Source organism: Crocodylus porosus, unplaced genomic scaffold (assembly GCF_001723895.1).
Source record: "Crocodylus porosus isolate Cpor-Errol unplaced genomic scaffold, CroPor_comp1, whole genome shotgun sequence".
In the NCBI taxonomy this organism is placed as follows: Eukaryota; Metazoa; Chordata; order Crocodylia; family Crocodylidae; genus Crocodylus; species Crocodylus porosus.
This window is the reverse complement of record NW_017728934.1, coordinates 699,078-717,453: the sequence shown is the minus strand read 5'-3', so window position 1 is coordinate 717,453 and position 18,376 is coordinate 699,078. Positions and strand designations below refer to the sequence as shown.

The 18,376-nt window shown below is 53.3% G+C and overlaps 2 protein-coding genes across 2 annotated transcripts in view; one reads left to right on the top strand and one right to left on the bottom strand.

The window, feature by feature from the left end:
* The window catches only part of MTCH1 (mitochondrial carrier 1), an 18,316-nt gene extending 17,508 nt beyond the window's left edge, over nt 1-808 (bottom strand). Inside the window, exons 1-2 of the mRNA XM_019546165.1 lie at nt 608-808; nt 368-425 (exon numbers count right to left, since the gene is read on the bottom strand). Of these exons, the coding sequence (XP_019401710.1) occupies nt 368-425; nt 608-763 (214 nt within the window). The 5' untranslated portion in view covers nt 764-808. The remainder of the gene's footprint in view (nt 1-367; nt 426-607) is intronic.
* Nucleotides 809-1,020: 212 nt separating this feature from the next.
* Nucleotides 1,021-17,570, top strand: FGD2 (FYVE, RhoGEF and PH domain containing 2). Its single transcript, XM_019546226.1, has 16 exons — nt 1,021-1,171; nt 4,103-4,433; nt 5,936-6,016; nt 6,874-7,022; nt 8,068-8,224; nt 8,517-8,655; nt 9,671-9,729; nt 10,582-10,728; nt 11,430-11,522; nt 12,180-12,259; nt 12,348-12,378; nt 12,911-13,003; nt 13,403-13,534; nt 13,894-14,040; nt 16,287-16,427; nt 16,625-17,570. The coding sequence occupies exons 1-16, from the start codon at nt 1,116-1,118 to the stop codon at nt 16,859-16,861; spliced, it is 2,073 nt and encodes a 690-aa protein (XP_019401771.1). The 5' UTR covers nt 1,021-1,115; the 3' UTR covers nt 16,862-17,570.
* The last annotated feature ends 806 nt before the right edge of the window (nt 17,571-18,376 follow it).

Genomic DNA, 18,376 nt, shown 5'->3' with positions numbered 1-18,376 from the left:
CTGACCTACTGCCCCAGCGTAGGGGGCAGGGGGAGCCCCAAGCAACTTGAAACTCTGCCAGCCTTCAAGGAAAAAGCCATGGTTCCCCCCCATGTTTCTCTCCTGTCAAGGAGAATCCATTCTTAAAGTTCATTCACGACCCTTTCATCTATTCTTGCGACCTACGTGTTGAGAAACCCTGCTCCGATGCTTTCACATGCTCTTATCCTCCTGAGCAGTCCCATCACTTCGCCGCTCGGCAAGGCCAGACTCCCTCGCGCCATGCTCGCCTTCCCCATTTGAGGCACCTTACAGACAGCACTGGAGACGCCACTCTCCGAGGGGCAGCTCCCCACCATCCCCGCTCTACGTTACATACATCACGCGCCACACGGGCAAATCGCGCAATAAACCCCGACTGGCCGAGGGACGGCCACGCTGTCCGGCTACAAGAAGAGCAGGGAGGTGGCACTTGACAGTGCTCCAAAGCTGGTTTCTCCAGCTCAACAGGGGCCAAACCTGAGGGCCCAGGGAGCACCTCCCCAAGAGGCAACTGAGTGGTCCCCGCCAGGCTCAGCTCCTGATGCACCCCAGCCCTCTGCAGTGCGCCCCCTCCCGGCCACCGTACCTGCACCAGCAGCTTGACGTACAGCAGCGGGTGGCTCAGCGCCGTGAAGCCGGCGCCCAGCACCACGAACAGCGCGTCGGCGCCCTCCGCGGGGCCCACCAGCTCCGGCCGCCCCTCCGGGCCGGGGGTGGCGGCGGGGGAATACGGGGCGACCATCCCCACAGCCGCAGCCCGGGCGCTTCCGGGTGCGACGCAGGAAAGGGGCGGGGCGTCTGCGTCACCGTGTCGCCCTCCCTCCAGCCTCATCAGGGGAAGGGAGCCCTGAGGGAGGTAGTGAGCGATACCATTCTGCCGGGGGGGGGACGAGACAGTCCATGCCGTAGGCAGGAGGGCGCATGCGCCGGGTGCTGCTGGCCTGTTGCGGCACGTGCTGCATCTCCCGCCACGTGCCCGCGGGCCACGTGCGGGGCCGGTCCCCGCCCCAGCCCCAACGCCGGCCCCACCGCTGGCACTTCCCCTTCGCCCGGGGGGAGGAGCGTGGGCGGCCTCAGGCAGCCAGAGCCGCGGCATGGACAGGCAGGGGATGACCGTGGCCAGTCTGGTGGCTGCCTTCGAGGCGCCCAGGTAAGGGGCCCCGGGGCAGCCTGGCCCTGAGAGGCCGGGGGCTGCGAGCGGGAGAGGAGCAGCGGGGAAGCCCCTGGGTAATCCCGCTCCCCTGACACCGCGGGCTCGACGCCTAGGCGTAAGGCAGAAGGGGCAGGTGTCAGGGGAGTCCGTGAAGTGCACCAGAGGCGCACCTGTGGTGACAGCTCCGTGGAGGAGCCGCCAGCTGAGGTCCCCGGGGGCTCCTGGGATCGGGGTAGAGATGGGGCAAGATGGACCTACGGTCTGACTCGGTTGATGGCAGTTCATCTGTTCTTTCTCACCCCCCGCCCCACTGTGCTGCCAATGGTGACGTCCCCACCTCGGCCCACAGCTGCCCATAGCCCAGCGAGCTGGATGCAACAGCTCTGGACTGGATTTAGTCCACAGGCTGTATTTGTCACACCCTTGACTCAGAAGAGGGGTTGATGCTCATAAATAGTCTCAAAAGAGGGGTTGGTGGGTGCCTGCATCTTTCTCTGTGTCTTTGAGCTTTATGCTATCCCTCATTACTGTAGGATCTGGGCACTCCACATACAACTCATAGCAGTAGCCAAGTCCCTACTAGGCTTCAAGAAGACGTTGAAACTAGCGACTCATTTTGTAATTTCCAAACATTGTCCAGGGAGTATGAGGAAATTTGTGTCAGCATCAAGAGTATCGCTCTTAGGGAACGGCATCTGTTTCAAAGAGGAAGGTTTTGCAGCACTTCCTTAAGGCATCCAGGCTCCAGATTCGCCTGCTTTGCCTTTGGGAATTGCCTCCAGAACTGGATCCCTTCAACAGAAAATGCTTTGTTCCCATCCCTCCCATGCATTGTCTTGGTCTTTGTGACAAACATTACCCCAGGAGAACAGAGCCACTGTGCTGGTTCGTAGATAAAAGCTACTGTCTGACTTGATCTTTTCATCCATTTTGCTGCTGCAGCAATTTTTTGTTTATCTTGAGCTTGTGAGACTTTCTTAAAGGAAATAAAAGTGACATCTGTGGCTTCTTTGGAAGATGGGGAAGCTAGAAACAGATACCAAGTCTGACTTGGGAACAAAGAGGGGACTGTAGGCAGAAGTGGCTCATGTCATAGTGCAAACAGAAATGGAGAAGTTCCACTCCTGAGCTTGGCACTAGGTGTGTGCAGGCTCCAGGGTGTAACAGTGCAAAGGACCCAGCTACCTTAGAGCGAAAGGCAAGTCTTTTTGTTTCTTGATGCAGGGACATTGGGTACATACATGTGAAAAGATGTGCACATGGGACTTGCACGTGAGTTTGTGCACGCCAGGGGTTTGTGCACAAGGATGTGTGTATGGGCAAGAGCGTATGCCTGTCTTGGTTTGTGCCTAAGGATACATACTAGTATGAGTATCTGAGAGAAAGGGGAAGTCAAGGGGTATTTGCATGTCCAAAAGTAGGCGTGGGGTTTCTGCCAGTGTAGCAGTGGGTGTGTGCACGCTGACATGCAGCCATGAAGTTCAGCAAAGATCAGTGTAAAGCACTGTGCTTAGGAAGAAAGCGTCTAATGCACAAATGCACAGGGAATGACTGGCTGCAGTACTGCAGGAAGGATTTAAGGGGGTTATATTGAATCACAAGCTGAATAAAAGTCACCAATGTTATTGTTGCAAAAAAGCCAGTAGCCAGCTGGGAAACGGTAACAGAAGTGTTCCCTGTAAGTCACTGGCAGTGATTCATTCAGTCTTGTCAACTCTGCTGAAGTTTCATATGGAGGTCCGTGTCCAGCTGGAGCAAGGAAATATGTGGACAAATTTGAATGAGTACAGAAGAGAGCGGCAAAGCAACTAAAGGTCTAGAAAACAAGACAGATGAGGAAAGGTTGGAAGAGCTGCAATTCTTTAGTCCAGAGAAGAGAAGCCAGAGGGAGGATTCGGTAACAGTCTTTAAACATAGGGTTGTTATGAGGAAGACAGTGACCAGTTGTTCTCTGCCTGCAGAGGACAGGACTAAAAGTGGTGGGCAGACATTGTGATGAGGGAGATTTAGGTTAGATTTTGGGAAGAACTTTCTGAGGGAAGTTAAGTCCTGGAGCAGATGCCTAGAGACACTTGCCTGCAGTGCTTTAGCTACAGGCAATTGCACCTAGAGGAGGGCGTTAGACTAGGTGCTCTCTCCAGGTCCTTGACAGCTTTAATTCTCTGTGATTCTATAAAAGATGGCCCTGCTGCCAGCCTGGGGAGGAGGTGTGAAGGGAAGGACATGCTTGTCCAAGATGTGTACAGGTATGGCTGTGTGCTGCAGTGAGGGGGTGCTTCACAAAAGGCTTAATAACTATGGAAAGCTGCAGGAAGAGATGTGCGGGGTCTGCAGGAAGAAGCACTGCATGTGGCCAGAGCATGGATATGCCTGTGTGTTCAGAAGACGGAGAGCCTAGGTGTGCGGAGGCCTTTCCCCTGCACTAGTATGGGCCAGGATCCCACGGGAAGGGGTGAACTACCCTGCAGAGTCGTGCTTGCATAGCATGTTTTGAATCCTGCTGGGGAGAGGAGCTATAAAATGGAGCCAGGATGCCCTAGGTATTAGCAGGGACTGCTCAGGGCATGCGATGAATCAACAACACCTTTTCTGCCTTCTCATTTGACGTGCACTAGCCATCACTAGGTCCCCAGGGATAGTAGCTATTGTGGGTGTCTTGTATCAGCGCTCTGCCCCCTTGGATCTTTCATTGTGGCCCCTGACCCTGGTAGCTGAGCTCTCTACCGGTCTCAGAGCTTTGCCAGCAGGGCAGGGTTTCTGAGGGAGGTTGGAGGGGGCACAGGCAGGCAGCCGATGGGTTTGTGGGGCACCATAGGTAGGCAGAGGTGGATGGAGCTGGTTGCTGGGGAGTACACCTGCAAGACTGTGTGCTGGCACAGAGAGAATGGCCAAGGTAATGAAACTGCTTTGCTGATTTTGTGCTCCTAGGTCACCAGAACCCCACAGAACTCCTGGCAAGGATCGGATCCATCCCCAGACCAAACTCAGAGCACCCTCACCATTGCCACCCATGGCGGAGGGGGGAGCTTCAACCAAGACGGGACAGTGTGGAGCAAAGCAGGGACATCAGCTCCCCACAGGGGCTCCCCAGCCACCTCAGGACATGACAGTGATTCCACAGCCTCAGGCTCAGAAAGGGCTCCGCATCAAGTGCCTGAGGTCCTTCCGGAACAAGATTACGGGAGACGGCTGGAGGAGGCAGCAGAGTGTGGATTCCCAGCCGGACAGCAAGTTGGGCTCTGAAGGCGACAATAACCAGGTTATTTAATGCTTGAGGTTCAGCTCAGGGTCTTTGGTTAGAGACACGGCTTCTGCCCCAAGTCTCTGTGTAACCGTGGGCCTGCCATTTCCCTTCTCTCAGTCCCAGTTTCGTTTTTAGCAAGGCTGATCTTTTCAGAACCCAGGGCCTGATCCTTACAGAGGCAACTGGAGAAGTAGCCAGACATTGCTGAAAAATCCACAGTTCCTTCTGACCCTGGCAGGAGCTTCTGGGTGTCAGTGCTCTTGAAATCTCACCCTAAAAGTGAACAGTGCATGCCGCTGCCCTGGTATGCTCCAAGGACCCAGATGCCACAGGCTGGGCCAGGGCTTTGTCTGGAGGCCTTCAGGTATAAGGCGCTATAAAGGAGCAACTTCTAATTAATTGGGATGTCAGTTCCCCTAGTATAACAGCATTCTGCAGGCCAGAAGCTCAGGGTGAGTAACCCAGGATGGTTGCATTGGCTTCTGCGGTGCTGCACCACTGTACATTAATGGAGGGGCTGGTGCTGCATTTCTATTGCAGTTTGCAGTCAAGAACTACCAATGCGCTGTATGGATCGCAGTGAGTTAATCCTCATCTCCCTACTAGAGGTAGTAGTATCACTACCTCTATTTTACAATGGGGAACTGAGGCCAAAAGAGGGGAAGAGAGCCACACAATAAGACTCAAAGAGAACCCAGATGTCCTGACCCCCAGCCCTCCCTCCCATCCTTCCTTGGTCAGCCCTGTGACAGCTTCTTCATTGCTGTTTGATGAGAAAGGAACTGAGGATCCACTGAGAGTGATGTGGTTTTGCTTCCTGCATGAACCTTCTCTCCACATTCCACTTAGCTGATAATCATGAAGGCAGCATAATGGCCTGAAAACCGCTGTGGAAAAAAAGTCAGGTGATGTATTATCTCCTGGGAGGTGCAGGAAGTAGAATGAGAGTCCATTGGCAAGAGGTTGGACACAGAATAGCACTTGTTCCTGTGGCCCTTTGCTTTTCCAGGTGTCCCACTGGTTATGTAGCACTGCTGAAAGGCAGCTACCCTGAGCATACAGCAGACATGGGGGAGACTTGTGGTGAAGGACCCTTGTGCTTTTTAAAAGATCTTTAGCCTTTGTGAGTAGGATGCTGCTTTTTTAAAGCCTTGTCCAAAGGACCCCCATTCCCTTAAAGATAAAACGCCTGGATCTCTCCTCGGGAAGGCTGCCTCAGCCCAGCTGGGATCTAAACCCATTGTTTACAGAAAGCTTGGCCATTTTAGATTAGTCAGTCATACCAAGCCCTCGCATCCCTGCCTGTCTGCAGTGTTGGTGAGTAGGACTGCCTTGGTTTCAGGCCAGTTATGTGGGTTACTGGATGCCAGCAGGTGGACCTTAATTGCCTCAGAGTTACTGAAACGAATTCAGACTACTCCAGTGGCTTGCAGGAGGCTGGCTTTGGTGCAGAGAGCACATGACCAGGGTTCCTACCTGCACGGCCAAACCTACTTCTCCCTTTGCTATACCTACAGGACCCAGAAGAAAAGAAAATTGCATTGGAGCTGCTGGAAACAGAGCAAGCCTACGTCAGTCGCCTTCATCTCCTTGACCAGGTCAGCAGAGGATCTAGGATGCAGCTGGAGGGCAATAAGCCTATGGTCTAGCTGTCACTTGACCTAACATTTAGGCCCAAAGAGATAAGGAAACTTACAGTTACATGTAGAACAGCTAAGACCTGGCCCACAGTTCACCCAGGGGCATCCCTTCATGGAAAAGTACCCCAATTCACCACCATCACTTTCACGGAAAGTCTTAAGCGCCCCATCATATTAATTTTGGTGTTAGCTCAGCTTGTCTTTTCTACTCAAGTAGTGCAGCCAGGCCATGTTCTACCCCACCCTGAGCCCATACCAGTGACCTGATGAGTGCTGATTGACAGACGGGCATTTCTCCCTATCACTCACTGAGCATGCTAACTCTGCTGCCAGACAAATTCATTCGATCTCTTAAGGGACCATGTGAGCAACCCATTCCATACAGCTCCATCCCCCCTCAGGGTGGCCTCTCTGTCCCTGCCTTCTCTTCAGCCATCTTCCTGCCCTGTGCTGTATCTCCCATAGCTCTACATCTCTTTGGGAGCATCACCCTCCAGGACATGCTTGTGTCTCCATTTCAGAAAATCTTATTACTCCCTAAAATATCCCTTCATCCTTGTCACCCCAGTCCCTTCAGCTTGTTCCTCCCTTCCCATTCATGATGGGACTTTCTGTGAGTAGCCTTGGTGCTGTTGGCCTTTGCTGTAGTGCTGTTTTGTCAGGCCTTATTCCCTGCTTCTCTTTAAGGGAATCTTTTGAGTCCCATTCCTCTGCAAGGGAAAGCCTCTTCACCTCAGGAATCCAGGCTATAAGGAGCATCAGGGACATGCATCAGCCCTTTCTAGCACTGACATTTTGGCAATGTTTCTTCCCAGGTGTTTTTTACAGAGCTGATGAAGGAGGCCAGAAGTGGGAAGTCAGTCCCAGAGGACGTGGTAAAAATGATCTTCTCCAACATCTCCTCCATTTACCAATTCCATGCCCTGTTCTTTCTGCCAGAGCTGCAGAAACGCATGGCAGAGTGGTGAGTTTTGAAGAGCCAGGGCTCCTGGGTTCTTTTCCCAGAATAAAACACTTGCAAAATTAGTCTTACAATGGGGTCTGACAGGTGAGCCCACAGAGCTCTGCAAGCCTGTGTACTCTGGCAAGACCGTTTGAGCACAAATCTGAATTGTCTTAAGGGTATGCTGAACATGCCCTTCTCTCACTTAATCAAGACTTCAAGTGTCAGAGTGCTGTGCAGTGTAAGGGAACTGGAACCTTCCTCATGAACGTGGGCGGCCAAGTTAACATTTCATCCTCCATGCAGTTACTTAGCAATAATTTTCGATTTTTTAATGTAGTGGAAAGTGTTGTGTTGGCAGCGGTGGGGGAGCAAAGTCCCACAGACAGCATACAGCATGGAGAGTGGCCATGTTTGCTCTACATGCCCACACGCACACACCCACACACCTCCCCATATGAACTCAGCCCTCCTTGTCTGTGCCCTATTAGGATGTACTGGTAATGAGAGGGCAGTTTAGTCTCTAAGGCCCTTTAACTCTTAGCAGCTTGACTGAAACTATATAAAAGATGCTTGGGAAACTGAGGCTCAGAGAGAGAGGACCAGAAAGTAACTTACCTCAGGCCACACAGTGAACCCATATAAGACCCAGGGCATCTCCTGACTGCTAGTCCGTTATCCTGTCCAGTGCCAGCACTGGTAGGGTTTTGGTGACGTGGGCACTTTTTCCCAGAAACTATACAGTTGCTACCAACTCCTTTCCCAGATGCTACCAAGTAGCTCTGAAACCATGACCACACTCAGGCACTACGAGCCTAGGCCAGTGCTCCAGGAATGTCATGTGCTACTTCCCACAGCCGCATCCCAGAGAAAAGGGTAGTAGCAAAGCAGATCTGTTGCTATGGCTCCAGAGGTGTGAGTCTGAGCTTTGTTTTGACCTTGTACCAAAGGCCGCCCCTAAGGGATGAACTGATGAATCCATTCCATGTCCCTGGGCTGCCTTCATGCCCTGCTCAGCTGGTCCTGAGAGGATGTGATATGATCCTAACCCACTTCCCACCTGCAGGAGCTCCAACCCCCGCATCGGGGATGTCATCCAGAAGCTAGCGCCATTCCTCAAGATGTACGGCGAGTACGTCAAGAACTTCGACAGGGCGGTGGAGCTGATCACTACATGGTCAGAGAAATCCCTGCCGTTCCAGGAGCTAATTGCAGACATTCAGGTGATCACAGAATCACTGAGTCGGAAGGGACCTAGACAGATCATCTAGTCCGACCCCCTGTCACGGGCAGGAAGGAGCACTGGGGATGGCACGGGTCATAAGACCCCAGCCAGGTGCCTCTCCAGTCTCCTCTTGAAGATACGATGCTCCAGGTCATATAGTCCTGGTCTGGGAAGCTGACCTCCATGCTCAGCTGGCTGCTCCCAGACCTAGACCTGAGGGCAGCAGAGTGTCTGGAGTAATCTGCAGTCCCCCACCAGCCCCTTTCTGTTTCTTTGATGTTCCTCTCCAGAAACGGGAAGTGTGTGCTAGCCTAACCCTGCAGCACCACATGCTGGAGCCAGTGCAGAGGATCCCACGCTATGAGCTCTTGCTAAAGGATTATGTCCGAAAGTTGCCTCCTGAGTCACCAGACAGGGCTGATGCAGAGAGTAAGAGCTCCTGTATTTTCTATCCGGGAGGGAGGAAATGGGGTGTGTCTGAGGGAAGAGGCGTTGTTTTACAGTAAGAGATAGAGAGGCATCATTTTCTTACCAACTCTGCCAGTGCCTTGCTATGTGACCTTGGTCAAGTCACTCAAGCAGATGAAATAGGGATAGGAATATTTATTTGCTTTCGCCACGCACTGGGAGATCCTCTGGTGTAGGGCGCAACACTGCAGGAAAAATGCAGGGAATTTTTCTGGAAACTAGAGTGACTCTGACCAGGGGCTCTTTAGATGCAAGTCTGAGTCCAGTCCTCTGCCTGACTCAAAAAGGCTTGTCATTTGCCTTGATCACTGTAGCAAGGAACTGGAGAATCAGAAAATAGGTGAGACCTGCTTTACTGGACCCTTGTTATTGGGATCTAGTGAGTGGGACCAACATTTGGCTGCTCAAAGTGTTGTTACCAGGTTGCTGCAGTTCTCTTCAGCTGCATGGAGTGGAGGGCTCTGCTCTGATATGCTTTATGCTGGGTATTCAAGGGTTTAAGACTCCTTGGGCTCATGGCTAGACGGTTGCTGAGCACTTAGCATTCCTATGTGAGAGATCCAGTGAGAGGGGTCCTCAGCAGGGGGAGGAAGGGTATGTGTACAAGTTAACCTCATGGATTTCCACTGGGACTAGAATCAGGAATATTCCTCCACCAGCAGCCTTCCTGCCCTGCACACCACACCCACTCCATCCCTCAACCAGAGCTGCACTAGACCTGAGCCCTCCTTGCTCCAGAAGCATTGGCCTCTATCATGTGAGCTGAATGAGACTTTCTGTTAGCAGAACTAGGTTTATGATGCCCAGCTGAACGGTCCTGGCTCTGTCCAGTAGACAGAAGTGGTAACTCAGACATGCTACCAGCCCCTCCATTACACTGTTCTTAAAATCTTGGGAAGGTCACATGAAAGGTACCTTCCTGAGTGGAGTCTGGGAAGAAGCTCAGTCTTCAGTTCCCTTTCTCTTCCCCTTGCAGAAGCCCTGGAAATGATTTTCTCTGCAGCCAAACACTCAAATGCAGCCATTGCGGAAATGGTGAGTGCCAGATCTACCTTATTGCTTCTAGTTTCTGTTGCAGGTGCACCTGATTCCCACAGCCTGGAGCAGGCTCTGCAGTGTCTGGGGAGGGAACAGGTTAGGAAAGAGCAGTCCCAGCCCAGCCCTGGTACATCATAAGCCAATAAGTGGAACTCGGTGCCTGAGGACCCCTGTCCAGCATTCCCTCTAAGCTGTGCGCTGTGTACAGCTGCACAGGCCTGTTCATGCTGTGCTGCCAGGTGCGCCTGCGCAGCCACACAGCTTGGAGGGAACGCTGCCCCTGTCCACAGCAAAAGAGACACCGTCTTGATCTGGGATCTAAGACAGATGTGCTGGTGCATGAAAATTTTTTGTTCCTTCTCTAATACAAATGGCCCTCTTCTAGAAGGGGAGGGGGAAATCCTGTTTTGTCTGGTCTGGACTGGGCTGGAGTCCCCTGTTTTGAAGTGAAGGAGAATCCCAGCCTAGTTCTAGAGGTTCTTAACCTATTTAGACTGGAGATGTCCCTTCTTAGACTTGAGGGACCTCTCAGAAAATGCCAGCTCTTAGTTTTCACTTATTTTTTGACTACAGAAAAAAACTATGGCAATTCTTTTGTTACAAAGAACTGAGAATGGTTTTAACACTGGATTCCTGTTTGAAACCTGTGGGTTTATGTTGCGAATTGTGTGCAGTTGTTTGCACACCTCACAGTGTTAGTATTGTCCAGCACCCTGTGGAACCCTTAAAAGGATCTCCCAGGCCCATAGGATGCTGCAGCAGCTTGGCTGAGAATCGCTGTTCTCAGACCTCATGGGTCAGCCAGCTGCATTTCCCCTGCCTCATACTCCTCCGTTTCTATCTCCCCAGGAACGTCTCCAAAATCTCTGGGAGGTCTATCAGAGACTGGGACTAGAAGATGACATTGTTGATCCTTCCAATGAGCTTATTAAAGAGGGGCCCATCCAAAAAATCTCCTTCCGTAGTAACACCACGTCAGACAAGTATCTCTTCCTGGTGAGAAGATGGTGGCTGCACCAGGCAGGGAAGGCTGGGGTGGCTGGAAGGAGAGGAATAGGGCATTATGTAGCACTGAGAAGCAGCAGGTTGTTCCTGGAGCATCAACAGGGGAGGACAGAAACAGTGAGGGGAAAAGAAAGCCCTGATGTCTTAGCAAAGCTCACTAGCTAGCTGGGCGGGAGACAGTCTTGTGTTCCCGGGGCCACAGTCCCTGCATTGCCTTTGACACTGGTGGAACATGGGTGCATGGAGCATTCTGGTCTGTGTGAGCATTTAACATCCAGGATGTCCCCATGTAAGGTGCTAGAAGGGGAGACAGGAAAACTAGCCCCCTTGTTTCCAGAGTACATTTATCTCTGGGTAACCCTTGGGTCACTGGTTGCCACCAGATTTATTGCTAAGGAAATAATTTGGAAATCCTTTGTCTTTGTTGCGAGTGGGAAGGGTAAAAAGGGATCAGCTATACAGGTGGAATATTTTCAAAGGAGCCTAAGGGCATTTGGCCCTTATTCACCCTTTGTTCTCAGTGGGATTTGGGGATCTGTAGGAAATCTCAGCTTTGGTACCAATAGGTCCAGAGCCCATGCTGCTAAGCTCAGGTTTGTAGGACACATGCTTAGGGATAGCTCCTGTCCATGGCCAGCGTGCCTGGGCTGTGTTTCCTATCTCGCTGCTCACACTGGCTTCCTCTCACTCAGTTCAACAACATGTTGCTGTACTGCGTGCAGAAGGTCATCCAGGTTGGGGCTGAATTCCAGGTACACATGCGGATCGACGTGGACGGCATGAAGGTCAGAGAACGCCCATGTTCCCTGCTGTCACTTAGGTTTGTGCTGGGAGCATCTGTTCCCCCACACTGGGTTTCACTCAGCACTACAAATGCAGCCACTTCTGGGGTGAAATGCAGCTGCTGCTCAGCTGGACACAGCAACACTGCATGGCAGGTTAGGACAAGAAGAGAAGAAGGAGGCTGTGTTCACTGGAAACTGTGGGAAGAGTTTTTGGGAGGTGGAATGAGATGGGGCCTGGGCGAAAGGTCTGATGCACTGACTCGTGTGATGACTGCCTGGGGAGATGGTCAGAGCTCAGAGTTGACGTCTCACCCCCAAAACGGCACCTTCGGCTGCGCAATGGACTAGGGAAGGCCATAGGAGAGGGCAGAGCGCCATCTACTGACCCTCTGAGGGTAGAGGTGTTTCCTCTTTCCAGTCTCTTCAGTTGCTGAGTAAACCTGACCCCACTTAGCCTAGTATCAGAGCTAGAGTTGTCCTGTGAAACCCAGGCACCAACATCCATGGCGGGGCACAGGTCATACGTCCCAGTAGAGCTCCCTGTACTTATCCCTTGTTACACACAGCAGCCAGGCTGGATTATTTTTCCCAGCATGTGGTCTTCTAGAGGCTTGTTGCAGCTCAGGCTCAGGCTTGTTTCCCTCTCTGGGTTTCCAGATCCAGGCACTGAACGATGCAGAATTCCCCCACGCCTTTCTGGTCTCCGGGAAGCACCGGACGCTGGAATTGCAAGCCAGGTGAGGAAGCGAGTTGTCCCCTCCTCTCCAGCTCCAACAGAGTAGCTCAATGCCTGTTCTCTAATGCCCGTGTCCCCACTCTGCACAGGTCACAAGAGGAGATGAATGCCTGGATAAAGGTACGGCAAGCCATAGACTTTTTGAACATAGCTTGCAGGAACCATGGAGCGAGGGGTGAATCTGTGTCCTGGAGTTTTCCAGTGTTGGCCCAGAAGGCATTCCAGCCCCCTGGTGCAGTGGGAAGGGCCAGTCCACAGCAGCAGGGCAGTGTCTGAGGTCTTGGTCCAAGTTGCTCTCTGGGCCAGCAGAAGTGGCTGGGGGTTGAGGACCCACTTGCGCTGACTGCTCCTTTATGTCCACAAGGTGCTGTGGCTGTGCTGGTGTCACATAGTGTGAGCAGGAGTCTGCCTCACAAGCATACATGTAGCGCAGGTCCCTGGTACAAGGTCTGTGTAGCCAGGCAGACAAGGCTGAGGACACAGTATGTGTCTGTGGCTCCTTGGTGTTATAGCCTCTGGGCCAGAAACAGAGGCAGAATTCATGGCTTTGCAGGAAAGTAGACTGCAACCAGGCACTAAAGGCCAGGAGCTCCACTTGGGAAAGGCCATGACAGGCCTTCCCTTCATCTTTGAGCCTGCCTTCGTTTCTCAGGTCTTCCAGGACGCCATTGACAAGAATGAAAAGCGGAGTGAGAGCTTCAAGACGGCAGTTCACGGACTCGATGTGGAGGCCCAGGATGTCAGTGTAATCTGCCCCCACCCCACTCCCCCACCCTTCCTCCTGTCACTGCCTCCCACTCTGAGGCTCTGGGTGAATCCTTTCACACCTCATGGAGCTCTGAGGAGCCAGGGGAGCCCCTAGGCCTGGGGTGGGGAGGGTCAAGATGAGGAATGGGTAGCCTGGAACGAAGATGGGGGGCACGTGGGGAAAGAAGTCAGCAGGGTTTTTGATGATGGCTGAATACAGGCCAGGACTGGGGAGAGCCCAGGCAATGCCAGTAGGGAGCACAGGCTGTGAGCTTCATCCAGCAGCCTCGATGGAGTCCCCTGTATAGCTATGACTCCCAAGCCCTGGATCCTTTGCCATGGAGACAGCTGCTGAGGTGATGGGGCCCTGTTCTCTTCTGTCCCCCATCCCACACAGGAGAAGACGGAGGTGCTGGGGCTGCGAGCCCCGCAGTGGGTGCGGGACAAGCTGGTGACCATGTGCATGCGCTGCAAGGAGCCGTTCAATGCTATCACACGCAGGAGGCACCACTGCCGGGCCTGTGGCTATGTGAGTGACCTCCTCTCCCCCTTCCTTCTTCCCAGGCCCAGCCCAGGGGTACAGGCAGTCTTGCACCCCATCCCCCAACACAGAGCAGCAGCTTGTTTGCAAGGGCTTTCTGAAGGGAAAAAAACACTTGTGGAGAGGGGTGAGCAGGGGCAAGGAGATCCCCTGTCCTCCATCCCAGGGGTTGGAGCTGCTCCAGCCATACTTGGGCAAGAGTTTTGCTCCCTCAGGGCCAGATAAATCCTTTCCTCAGCTCTGCTACCCATGTTGTGGGGAGAGAGGTGACTCCTTTGCCCCTTTCCAAATATCTGTCGGGGCCCCTTGCCCTGTCCTCACCTGACCAGGGCCTGTCTTGGGGACAGGTGGTGTGTGGCCGGTGCTCTGACTACAGAGCTGAGCTGCAGTATGACCCGAATCGCCTCCATCGCGTCTGCCAGGCGTGTTACGTCTTTCTGACAGGGCACCTGCTGCCTGAGGAGCAGGAAGGGAAGCAGAAGGGCATCCTGGAGGTGAGATTGCAGTGAGTCCTCTCTGTCTCTTGCCCCTGCCTTCCTCCATCTCTGAGGTCTTCTGCTGCTTCTGTCCTGCTCCAACCCTCTCCCTTCATGACCTGTGTCATGCTGCTGCCCTCAGTTGTGAGATGTAACTTTTGCCCTCAGGCACACAGGAACCAGCCTTTCTGGACTCCCCCTGGGCTGCTGCCCCCCCACCTGCTACTGCCAGGGTCATGTGGCCACTCTGTATCCCCACTGCTCCTGGGGAGGCACCGCCCAACGTGCCCCCACTCCCTCCTGCACACACCATGCCAAGAAGTGCCCTAGTGAAGCCATTCCCAAGCTTACAGGAAGCAGAGAGCTGATGAGGGGCAGTGGGGTGTCCCAGAGTGGCTTCACTGTCTTGGTGTGTGGGAAGGGGAGTGGGTGGACAGCATGCCCTCTCCAAGCAGGCTGTGGACATGGCATAAACATACCCAAAGACACCAGTTGGAGAGTTGGCTCTTGCCTCTGAAATCCCCTCTCTGAGTGCAAGCTGCTTCATTGTCTGTGTCTGCCCACATATCCAGGAGCCAGGGCCTGGACTCGCATTGCTTGTATCACAAATGCTTGACCCACCGATCACTCCACCTCTTCCTGCCAGGGGTGGGGGACAGCACTGGTTCATCCTCAGAGCATGGAGACCTGGGCATTCATCCTAACTGCCACTAATTTGCCAATGACCTCAGGCACATCACTTCTGGCAGGAGGGAGATAAACACCTATAGTTTCCATTTGAGGCAGTGGGAGCTAGTTGAGGGTGTTCATCTCTAAATCAGGCCCTTTTCCTCTCTGGTCTCAGTTACTCTGGCATTAGTATCGACCGACAGTAGATCATGGGTGGCTGCCTTGGGGTGCTCGGACACCAAGTGCCAGAGAGGAGCAGGGGTTGGTGGTGTTGTCACAGGTGCAGCTCACGGAGCAGGGGAGCAAATTTCACAAGACAGTGGCTCTGCCTCTGGGAGTCCTGGGTTAGAAATCCGTGATGGGGCTGGTGTTGGAAGAGCTCCATGTGGAAGGGCCCCATGGTGGGGAAGGAATGCTGGTTTTCTCCCCCTGGAACCATTGTCCTCGCTTGTCGCTGGCACTGCCTTCACTCGCTGGTCACTGAGTGTATTGAAATTGCCCCCATATTCTCATCCTCTATTAGCGGGGCTGGCTCCTGCCCTGCCCCCGGGCTCCTGCCTGCGGCACCTTCCCCCTGTGACTTCCCAGGAGAAAGGAGGGCCCCTGTCCATGGTGCTGAACTGGAGCAGGAAAACCTTCCACGCCCACCACTGGACACACAGAAGTTGACACACATGCCATATCTGTACACACAGACATGCGGACACGCATGAACATCAGCACACAGGAGAGCCATGTATGCATGCCAGCTTATGTATGGACAAACATGGAGAGCTGGGTATGCTTGGACGCACATAAGCATAGATATAGACATCCACCTATGTGGCTATCACTTGTTCATCTATGTGGGCTTTGATAAACTTCATACATGACCATAAGCATAGACACAATAATAAACATATTATATGCAGAGGTATCCCTGTATATGGGCGCACCAGTACAGATCTATGCACAGGCATTAACACTCATGAGTGTCAGTGTCGTGTGCACACAGATCAACCCAACTACCCATGGATACACACCTCATGGAGCATGTGCACAGACACTGATGCATGGATATACACCTGTGCATATGCACAGTAAAGAAGTAAGTATATGAATGGTTCAAGGAATGTGATGGGTGACTTTAGCTGAGCATTAAAGTGGCTATGGGGCTGCTGCTTCCTGCTGTAAAGCAGGGACTGAGCAGATTTATAGCCCTCCTAAATCTTTATAACCTGTGAACTCAGACTGTGTCCACTTAATAACCAGTAGCGGTGCTCTCGGTCACACCACATTGCTCCCCATGGGCTGCCTCCTGGCCCAGAAGCAGGATAGCTACTTCTACAGGACTGAGTGAGAATGCCAGTGAACCTGCTATTTGCCCCAAGCTAATGAACCTGTCCATGGCATTGGCTGTCCTCTCTCAGTCAAAGAGGCCATTCCCCTAGAACAGTAGAGTGTGCTTGAGGGCACCACCACCAGGAACAGCACCTTGCCTCTGTGAGATCCAGCAAGACCCACAGTGGATTAGGCAGTAGGCAGCCCCTGTGGACCCTGGCTCCCCATGTGCACAGAGGAACTGCAAAGAACTTCCTTGTCTGTTTTCTTGGCAGAAAGAATCTGCAGAAATCTCTGGGCGCAGCCTGATATGCAGCTTCTTGCAGCTGGTGGACAAGAGTGGGAAGGGCATGCGGGGCTGGTTTGTGATCCCACAGGATGACCCCCTTGTGCTGTACATTTATGCAGCCCCTCAGGTAGGTGATGGCTCAATCCCCTGTTGCAATGCAGCGGGCTTCTGCAGGGACCAGCTCCAACCATGTAGCAGAGTCCTGTATCATGAGCTTGCACGGCCAGGTTGCTGCATCCCGAGATGCTGTCTGCACTGAAGGGAAGAGAAAAGACTCTTCTGCTGAGGAGCTTCAGCTTCTGCCTGTTCTCTCTTCCCTTCCAGGATGTCAGGGCTCACACCTCCATCCCCCTGCTGGGCTACCAGGTGATGGACCTCTCCCAGGGCGACTCGCGCCACCTCTTTCAGCTGACCCAGTCCAAGCAGTCCTACATGCTGGCAGCTGAGACAGAGGAGCTGAAGCAGCAATGGATGCAAATCATAAAACGGTCAGCCAGAGGCAACGCTCAGGCTTTTGGCGAGGATGAGGAGGATGATGACTCGTTTGATGAAGTGGAATGACTGAAGCTCTTGGGAGTCACGTTATGAACTAATGACTTCTGATACTGTCCCCAGATGCCTCCTGTCCTTCACTCCAAAGTGCAGGGCTGTCTAGTGGTTGTAGCAAGGGGGTGGAAGCTCAGAGACCTAGATGTCCCTTCCCCCCCCACCTACAACTTGTGCTGTAACCTTGGACAAGTCACTTGAGCCTTCTGTGCCATGCCCCCCCCCTCCTTCCTCCAGACCAAAGGTTGACAACCTCCAGTCAACAGGTTCAGTCTGGCTCATGAGGTTGGATCCAGCCTTTGAAGATCCAGATTGCCCTAGGGCATGGCAGAGGTTCAGGCTGCCCACAGCTGTGCCAAGCTGCCCATCCCCCTGTAGCATCCTCTTTTTCCCTGCTACACTCATGCTTGCATTTTCCGCCTGCACAGGGGCTGGGGAGCAGTGGTGAAAGCAAGCATGGGCAGCTTGGGAGCTCTGGGAGGTAGATTTGCAGTCCGTGGCAGGGAGCCAGGTCTCAGGCTCTGCCCCACCGTGGCCAAAGGTTGCCAAGCCCTGTCGTGCTCCATGGGAATGCTGAAATATGTGTACATTGCTTTGCAGTTTATCCCAGGCAGAGCTAATGCAGCCTCTGCCACCAGCCCATCCTGTTCTTGCTGTCTCTAGGCACAGAACAAGCCTTGCAAAGCCTGGAGTTCATGAAAAATATTTGGCCTTCATTTAACTGTGAGGAGTTCTCTCTTGTTTGCTGCTTTTGTCCTCAGATGCAACCTGGAGCTCCCTAGCAGAGATGGAAGATGGGAGTCGGGGCTGGAGCTGGGTGTGGGGTCGGAAGGTGCGGGGAGGGTGCTATTTGCAAACTAAGTTTGGCTGGTGGGGTGTAGATCCCCAAATCAACACTGGTCAGTCCTGGGGCTTGTGCAGGGGAGGAGAGGAGCAAAGGGATGTGGGGGAAACAGACCTGGAGGCTGCATCAGTGGAGGTGCAGCCTAAGGAGGGGAAGAGACTGGCTGCACAGCTGAAGGAGGAGGGAGTGAAGAGAGATGGGGCAAAGGGGAGTGCCAGAAGGTTCCCCTGTGAGCAGCTTAACACGGCCACCACCTTGCACGGCTTGCTTTGGGGTGGAGTAGGTGGGTGCTGTTCCGGTCAGGTAGCGCCAGGGGGTGCTGACACCCAGCTGTTCTGCACCTGGCTCCTGTCCACACTGCCTTGTGCTTATTGGGGGGGCTTAAACTTTGTTAATGTGGCCTTGCGATCAATCCCGATACACTGGGTCCGTCACTGAAATAGAGGCTTGTTGAAGATTTTATCTTACCAGTTGGTTTCTCGGTGAGCTTTCTGAGCTCAGTCAGGTGCTGTTCCCATGCTGCTCCGTCGTGCTATCCATAGCACAGGCAAGTGCTTTATACAACCCGTGGCTGTCCAGCTGCATCAGCCTGGCCCAGGAGACCTACCCTGACCATGCACCTCAAAGGACCTGGTTGCACCACTGATTTGGAGATTTCACAGCTCTGCCAAGCCTCTTTTCCTGGC

What these genes read in the sequence shown, in the direction of transcription:
- FGD2 (XM_019546226.1), top strand. Translation starts at nt 1,116, where the DNA reads ATGGACAGGCAGGGGATGACCGTGGCCAGTCTGGTGGCTGCCTTCGAG. An exon ending in ATGCAGCCATTGCGGAAATG is followed by an intron (nt 9,730 to 10,581) that starts GTGAGTGCCAGA and finishes CTATCTCCCCAG; the next exon opens with GAACGTCTCCAAAATCTCTG. An exon ending in ACGCTGGAATTGCAAGCCAG is followed by an intron (nt 12,260 to 12,347) that starts GTGAGGAAGCGA and finishes CACTCTGCACAG; the next exon opens with GTCACAAGAGGAGATGAATG.